Source organism: Pinus tabuliformis, chromosome 1_1 (genome assembly GCF_031772625.1).
Source record: "Pinus tabuliformis cultivar Carrire ecotype Pingquan chromosome 1_1, CPIR1, whole genome shotgun sequence".
Classification (NCBI taxonomy): domain Eukaryota; kingdom Viridiplantae; phylum Streptophyta; class Pinopsida; order Pinales; family Pinaceae; genus Pinus; species Pinus tabuliformis.
In genome coordinates, this window is record NC_142297.1 from 717,458,367 (window position 1) to 717,467,013 (window position 8,647).

The window sequence follows — 8,647 nt, forward strand, 5'->3', positions numbered from 1 at the left end:
TTTTTTGGTTATCTTTAATCAAAATTCCAAAGAGATTTTTAAAAACCTGAAATTAAGTTGCTTATTTTGTCGAATTCTAGTGCCCTAAAAGTTATTTAGGGCGCTAAATCCATTTATGCATTCAAAAATGCATTTTAAATAACAAAAAATCACATTCATTCTTGGAATTGTTTTACCCACTAAAAAAGTCTATTTCCTATATTAATGTCTGTAATATTTGTTAAGTTATATAACTATCATAATTAAAATAACTTACTATAATATTCAGTAAAATAAAAAAATGTTAAATCAACTATTTCCTGAATACATAATTCCAGCAATTTTGTTGAAATTATATATGAAGTGAATGACATGACACATGTATTAAACAATGGGCAGTGAGAAAATTTGTTGGCTTTATCTAATGAGGCAAAGGAATTGGTTAGACCCTCAAAAGTTGTAGGAATCCGGCCAAAAAATATTCAAGAAATCTCAGCAGTCTTTAAATTATGTTTTTTATGGTGGAAATGAATTCAAGGCCATCAAAAACCTTTAGGGCACCCAAAGTTTTGAAGTTTGACAGTTATGCCTTGGATTTACAAAAATTTCTATTGTATTTTATCGAAATTTCCATGATTTTCTAGAAAATTTTACAAACTACAACAAATTTATTAGGCAAATTTGTGCTTAAATTACAACCTTGTGGAACAAGAGATGCTTTATAAATTAATTTGCCCAACAAACAAAGCATTGTGAAATGAGAGCTGCTTTATTTTCAATTATTTTCTAGAATTTGAGTGTAGTCTAAAAAAATATTAATTAGTTTTGAAAATAATGGATATTCCCACATGGTTATGGTAAAATTATGTAGAAATTTCAATTACAATTAATAAATTTCAAGATTTTGGATACACATGGATTTTTAATAGCATTGAATCTATTTTTACATAAAAAAATTCAAACACTCCAATATTCTAATATTTTGATATTTTCTTTTACCAAACTCCAAACTAAAATTTGTAGGAAGGAAAGTTGTTTTATTTTGAAATTCAGATCACCGTATCCTATATATTCAGTAAATGACATGACACATGTATTAATCAATGGCAAGTTTGAGAATTTGTTGAACAAATTTTCGTGTCAAATACGCCATGTGGAATGAGAGCTGCTTTCTTTTCATATTCTGTCTAGAATTTGTAGAAAAGAAGGCTGTTTTATTTGAAATTCAGATCACCGTACTCGATGGCACATAATTCCACGCGAATCGTCTAGAGTCGACATCATACAGTTTTCGAGGAAGGCCCTCACATAACCAGGAAAGAGGAGTAATAGCCATGGATACTATTTTTTTTTCAGAAGAAAAAGAAGAAAAAGCAGTATGGTATTTGTATTATATTCCAGGAAAAAAGTCTGTATATACAGAAATATGGTGGCCATTATTCCCCGGAATGACATCTATTTTTAGCGTATTTGTATCTGTTCATTTTTCATAGATACATATACAAAATTTTGGACTGCAATCTATCCTAGACTATTAGAAAATTTTCAAACTTTGTAGATTCCTGTAGGTCTGTGCAATTATCAAAAAAGGTGTTATGAAGCATACCAGAAAATTGTTGACCTTATATGCCCAATATAGAGAAGTGCTGAATGACAAATATATAGGAATCCATAGAGATGCTCAGGTGCCACTTACCAAAAAGAGATTGCATTCCTTTATTTCAAAGTTAGTCCACCTTTTCATTTTGTTTACGCCTTATATGTGAGAGAAGGAACATATCTGGATTCCAAAGAGATACAATTCTGCCCAGCCATCTTGTAAGGCTGTCATTTCTGATTTCCTGTTTGCCATTAAGAGCCATAGATACTATACTTCTCCAATATCTACTTTGATTACAATTATACTGGTCTGGAACACCCATCTCTCGGAGACAAGTCATCCCTCCCTACCAATTTGCAGAGGCAAACAGTTAAAGCTTTCTATTATCCTCTTTTCTCTTTCTGTTTCTATTCTCCAACTCGCAATGGCTGGGTACCCGCCACCTGCATCCTCCTACCTGCAAATCCACCATCAAATTGAACTGCAGAGTCAGCCTTCTCCCCCTAATCCTCATCTTCATACATCTCTCCCCTCCACGGCTGGTGATCTCGGCAACAACAGTTATGGCTACTATCACGTTTTCATAAGCCATCGTGGTCCAGACGTTAAAAAAACGTTCGCCAGCCATCTCTACCGTCGCTTCCTTTTACATGGATACAGAGTCTTTTTGGACCAGCGAGAATTGCAAGAGGGAGGCTGTATAACTTCTCAAATAGAAAGCGCCATTAGAACTGCGTCAGTCCATGTGGCTATCTTCTCTCCCGGATATGCTGAATCGAGCTGGTGTTTGAATGAGCTCCTCAGCATGTTGGACTCTGGCTCGACCATTATTCCAGTGTTCTACCATGTGAAGCCTGCTCAGCTTCGGTGGACACTGGGCGATGGTGTGTATGCGGAAGCCCTAAAACGGCTAGCAACGAAGAAAACGTACGATTCTCTAAGCCGAGAAGAGAAGCCGCGATACGATCCCGCCACTATAGAAAGGTGGAGAAATGCTCTTTATCGCGCTGCTGAAATAAGTGGCTTCGAGCTGGAGGCGTGCAATGGGTGAGAACTCTATATACCCTCTTGATACTGTATTATTTTATGAGAGCTCTCTCTGTCGCTGTATTTTATGAGAGCTCTCTCTGTCGCTGTATTTGTTTCGCTCACTAGTTAAAAATTTGAATAACTAGGGACGAGGGGGAGCTGGTCGACAAAGTCGTTGAGCGTGTGTTAAAATTGGTAAAAAAACAACGCTTCAATGTTGCTGAATATCCAATGGATTTGGATAAAAAGGTCAAAGAGCTCGAAAGCATAGTCGTATCGCAGGGCCAACAAAGTGGAAAACCTCGGGTCGTGGGGATAGTGGGTTTGGGTGGCATCGGCAAAACAACGCTCGCCGAAGAATTTTTCAATAAAAGGAGTTCAAATTACCGAAAATCTTACTTTTTATCCGATGTCAGAGAAAATGCAGCAAGAAGCTCTCTACGTTCCCTGCAAAAAAAAATTCTTCTGGGTTTGACTCAATTGGATCTTCGAATAGAGAGCGTTGGTGAAGGCATAGAGGTGCTCAAAGAACAACTCTCATCTTTTCATGCTTTAATAATTTTAGATGATGTAGATAATGTGAATCAGTTGGAGGCACTTTTGCCAATTCAAAATGTTCTGCACTCCGATAGTTTAATCTTGATTACATCTCGGGACAGAGATGTTTTGAGAAGGTCAGGAATCGAGGATTCATCAATTTACAATTTAACTGGCCTTAATACACAACATTCCACAGATCTCTTTTGCTTGCATGCCTTCAGACAACCCCACGCACTTCAAGGGTTTGAATATCTGGTTGAAAAGTTTGTAGAAGCCTGCGATGGTTTGCCTCTGTCTTTGAAAATGTTTGGTGCACTTCTTTATGGAAAAAATGACCAATCTTATTGGCAATACCAATTGGATAAGCTTCAAGTTCCTACTGAAATACAACAAAGACTTAAAATAAGTTATGACTCTTTGAATAGAGAGGAACAACAGATATTCTTAGACATTGCCTGCTTTTTCATAGGAGAAGACAGGGATATGGCCATAAGAATATGGGATGGTTCAGGTTGGAACGGCTTGTGGGGATTTCAAAGCATACAGAACAAATGTCTCGTGGAATTGACCAGTGAAAAAAAGATAAAGATGCATGATCACCTACGGGATTTGGGCAGAGATATTGCAGAGTCTTTATTGCCACGTCGCCTTTGGCGTCCAACAGAGTACATTGACTTGTTGCAGCGATCATGTGTAAGTTCTCACACATTCAAGTCTTTCAACAAATAAAGATTATTTCATCAACATCTGTGTACAGTTTCCTGAATTCATTATTGTTTTTCATGAATTTACAGGTAATAAACGAAATGCGTGGAATGGTTCCAAAAACGGATTGTATTGATAGTGATGAAGACATTTACACATATTCCAGCTCAGAAATGTCAAGGTACCAGAGAAGTCAAGAGCTGTTGGGGAACTTTGTCATGAAGCTTCGCAATAGACTGCACAATCCACGATCTCGTATTACTGGTACAAGGGGGTTTGAACTTCTTGTTACTGAAGGCGATCACTTGAAACGCATTTTGAAGCGGGCGCACTCTCCAAATTTTGTATGGCTCCGCTGGTACGAATGTCCTTGTTCATTCCTTCCTTCCTGGATGCCCATGAAGAATTTAAGGGTTTTACATGTACGAGGGGGCAATTTGAAAACATTGTGGCAAGAGGAATCGCAGGTAAATTAGGTTTTGTTACACTATACTAATTGGCTAGTGATAGTTCATTAAAAGGTTTCCAACGAATTTCAAATGTTGTGTCTGTCTTTCTCTAAATATATTTATACAAGGAAGAGTAGGTTTGCGGATTCCCGAATATTGCTTAATTGGATGGACATTGGTGAGGTCGTCAATTTGACCATGTTTTAGGATTCTGAAATATTCTAAAAATCAGATATCTATTTAGTTAGGTATCTTAGAATTGAAACGCATACACATTTTGCAGGCACCATTACCGTTACGGGAGTTACAGTTATTTACTCCGCTTTCGAATATTCCAAACTCTATAGGGCAGCTGAAGCATCTGGAGCAGATTATCCTGAATTATAATGTAGGCGTTAATCTCAAGAAACTGCCAGACGAATTTTGTAATCTGCAGTCGTTGAAGACATTGGTGTTCAAAAAGTGCTCAAAAATGAAGTCGCTGCCAGAATCCTTTGGTAATTTAATAAGCCTTCAACACATCGAACTCTCTGAGTGGTCAGAAATGAAGTCACTCCCAGAATCCTTTGGCAATTTAAGTAATCTCCAACATATCGATCTGTCTGCATGCCACAACTTGGAAAGGCTTCCAAATTCTTTCGGGAATTTGATTGGGCTTAAATATCTTAATTTGATGGATTGCTCTGCTTTGACAATATCAAGCGAAGCATTTGGAAACATAAGCACGCTTGAGTACATAAGTCTTTCCTTTTGTGAGAAAATTGAAATATTGCCTCCGCAAGTTGTAAGGCAAAGGTCCCTAGAAAAATTATATTTATGGGGCACAAACCTGAAAGAATTGCCAAGTGCAATTGGAGACATGAGGTATCTGGAAGTTCTATGGTTAGGAAGCCCCTTTCTGCAAACCCTGCCACCTTCGCTGGGCGACTTAAGCGAGCTGAAGAAGTTGGAGCTCGGGCATTGCAAGAATTTGAGATATTTGCCGGCTTCAGTTGCACTGTTGACGCAGTTGACCGACTTGAGAGTATTTGATTGTCCGTTACGCGAGCTGCCTTTTAGAAATGTTACAGGAGGAACAGCATCATCAGGAACCGTGAGTAATTTGGACTCTTCGACTGACAGCTGCATGCCCCGCCTCCAATACTTGTCACTGTCCAACACAGAAGTATCAGAGCTATCATTTGCAGAAGGTGTTTGCCCCAACCTTCAACGTCTCCAGGTCTACTGTTGCGATCATCTGGTAGAGGTTGGAACATTGCCAAACACCCTGGAAGAATTGGAAATAACTCGTTGCTATAATTTAAGGAAGATAGAAGGGCTTTGTAGGCTTGCAAAGCTTCAGAGGTTAGACATTAGCTGGTGCAAAGAAATAGAGCTGCCGCCGAGTATTGAAACGTTGGTATCTTTGGAAGCGTTGCGGGCATCTCGATGTGTAAAACTGAAAAAATTAAGGAACTTAGCGCAGCTAACAAAGCTTCGACTACTTGATGTTTGCCAATGTTCTGAGATAGAAGAGCTAGAGGGTGTTGAGCATTGCATATCGTTGGAGAGGCTTAATGCGGTTGGATGTCCCAAACTGCAATGGGGTGGAGCATTAGAACAGCTACAACGACAACTGAAGGATCTTAAGATATGAAAACTTACTAAATTCATGAGGGGGAAGGTAAGATGAAATCAATAATGAATTCTTATCAATTGTCAATATATGAATGTCGATATTGAGTTTGGTCAATTGTAAATTAAGAATTATATATTTGTTTCTTTGGAAGGGCCATACTTAATATTGGATGAAAGCATGAATTAGATACTATCACCAAATTATGTAACCTGTTGGTAATTAAACTCAGACACCTCATTAGAATATACTTGTTTATTTATCAATTGAATTTGTTATACAAACATAGAACAAAGCCACTTAAATGAAAAATATATGGAGCACTTCATAGCATTAAATTAATGTATTTTTAATGTAGAAAAGTTCTTTATGATTCAATTTCTAATAAGTAGATTATTCGCTTTCTGGTAGAGGTAAGTCGTAAGAATTAAATGAGTATTTTTTAAACTGTTTCTGACTAACTAGATTATTAACTGTGTTCTTAATATTTACTGTTATCATGCACCCTTCTACCTTAAAGGCGTTACCTGAGAGCCAAGGGTTGTGGATTGTGTACATCCAACCGTTTTTCCTTTTCAAAGGGGAAAGGACAAAGTCAGTGGAACTGAAAATATGCATCGAGATCCATTATATTGAATGAATGTATTTTAAAGTCTTTTAATTAATAAAGTTGTTTAACGCCTATAATATATAGAGTTGTTAATAAGTAGTCAAAACTTATTTGTAGAGATCCGTATTATACGCACTCATTAAATGAATGTATTTTTAATATTTTAATTGAAAAAGCAATGCTGTCAAACTGAGGCAACATTTTGGATCATGATTTTTTCACTAGAATCTGGTGAATTTGTTTTTACGAATTTTTTGTTTTTGTTTTTTTGTTTTTGTTTTTGCAGTGTTTAAATTGCTAAAATTTTGTATAGTAAAAATAAACTCAGTATCATCAAGATTATCTTAAAATCATGTTAGGATTTCTACTATTTTATGATGAAATTGTGATGGGTTTAAACTAGGTTATAAAGTAAATTAAAATATATTTAGTGTTTGTAAAGTTGGCTGTTAATTATTAAAAAAATATTTGTAGAGACAATACAGTTATATGAATTAAATGATTGATAAACACTAATAGAAATCAACATTCATTATAAAAAACATTAAACATTTATTTCATTATACATATCAAGTTGTTAAATTATAAAAATTAGTTAAACTATATTTTTATTTAAAATTGTCTATTTTGAAACATGGCTTTGATAATTTACAATTTTAATTTTATTATCAATAATTATTAAGTGAATAGTGGAGATTGAATTTCCATAAAATATTTTAGAATATTCATAGTAATACACAGAAATCAAAATTTTAAATTTATCTTCAATATAGTCAGGCTCTGCTCTTTTTTTTTTCATTTAATTAATTAAAAATGTCATATGAATCAAAGTTATATAAAGTGAATTATGATTTTTTGGACATGATTTCATAACTTTCCACTGTTACAAGGCTCATCAGCTTCCCAGGGGCTTGCCGGCCATATTTCTGCGAAAGATCTTGCATTTGTCTTAACTTTGTAGCTCCTCGACTCCAGTATCGCGGATTAGTTATCTCCTGTGTCAAATGTTTGTCCACACCTGGTCAGCATAGAAACATAATTACCGGCTAGAAACTTGTGAATACAAACTGAAGTGCATGATATGCTCCAAGATTATGTATATGTCGTGTGACAGCATCCAGAACATTTGGCCCTGTCTACTGACGAAAGCTATTGAAACCAGGTCGGATCAAAGTATTCATTTGGTGCTACTGTTAATGGTTTCTCATGGGAATGCTTATATATGTCTTTCAATGTATTATTAAGCTCAATTACACCAACAGCATGTTTTGTAGCACTAACTCTTGCACAGATGACACTTCCACTCAACTCATTTCCTGTCAACAGAATGAAAATATTGGTTGTCACAATGCTGTAGAAATAAAGCAGATTAATAAACCCCCAATACTGAAAGAACTAATGAAAGGTCCAGTCAAATGAGATTACCAAACTCCCATGCATATATGTATTAATTGATTTTTTGTTGGATATTTATTTTGCTATGATATTATATAAGAAATGTACTCTTTGATATAGAGCTGGTCTTTGTTTGTATATAAGGACTTGGTCGTCAAATATAGAAGTTATGTAATTATGTTTTATGCTGAAGAATATACTGGTACATTATATAAACCAGTATTATTTGGTACTTATCAAATATAGAAGTTATGTAATTATGTTTTATGAGGAAGAATATACTGGTACATTATATAAATTAGTATTTTTTAGTTATATAAACCAGTATTTTTTCGTTTGAAAAAAAACCTTATATCCATATAATTGACTGTGTACTGAATAAAGTTCTGAGCATTTCTTGAATTCTAAGGCCTCCCCAAAGACCAGACATCTGATAACGACCGAATGCATTTAAGCCAATCGTCCCTTAGACCTGTTTCACAATAATAAGAGATTAGATTATTTGATAATATGGGAAAATTTTTTGGACTAACTAGATAATTAATGGCCAGTTTAATTTATAGATTGTGGGAAGGAATGCTCTCAATTACCTTGTTATTGCGACAAACTTGCTCAGCTTCTCCCATGTGTCCATGGTAAGACAACCTTTTGAGAACCAAGATGATGTGTCCATGGTAAGACAACCTTTTGAGAACCCAAACATTTTGGAAGCATCCCTGACAAAA

The 8,647-nt window shown here is 35.5% G+C and overlaps 1 protein-coding gene across 1 annotated transcript; it reads left to right on the top strand.

Moving 5' to 3' along the window:
* The first annotated feature begins 1,514 nt into the window (after window positions 1-1,514).
* Window positions 1,515-5,959, top strand: LOC149215898 (disease resistance protein Roq1-like). The gene is made up of 4 exons (XM_089391113.1): window positions 1,515-2,626; window positions 2,755-3,841; window positions 3,943-4,320; window positions 4,586-5,959. The coding sequence occupies exons 1-4, from the start codon at window positions 2,004-2,006 to the stop codon at window positions 5,936-5,938; spliced, it is 3,441 nt and encodes a 1,146-aa protein (XP_089247239.1). The 5' UTR covers window positions 1,515-2,003; the 3' UTR covers window positions 5,939-5,959.
* The last annotated feature ends 2,688 nt before the right edge of the window (window positions 5,960-8,647 follow it).

What these genes read in the sequence shown, in the direction of transcription:
- LOC149215898 (XM_089391113.1), top strand. Translation starts at nt 2,004, where the DNA reads ATGGCTGGGTACCCGCCACCTGCATCCTCCTACCTGCAAATCCACCAT. An exon ending in GAGCTGGAGGCGTGCAATGG is followed by an intron (nt 2,627 to 2,754) that starts GTGAGAACTCTA and finishes TTGAATAACTAG; the next exon opens with GGACGAGGGGGAGCTGGTCG. An exon ending in TGTGGCAAGAGGAATCGCAG is followed by an intron (nt 4,321 to 4,585) that starts GTAAATTAGGTT and finishes CACATTTTGCAG; the next exon opens with GCACCATTACCGTTACGGGA.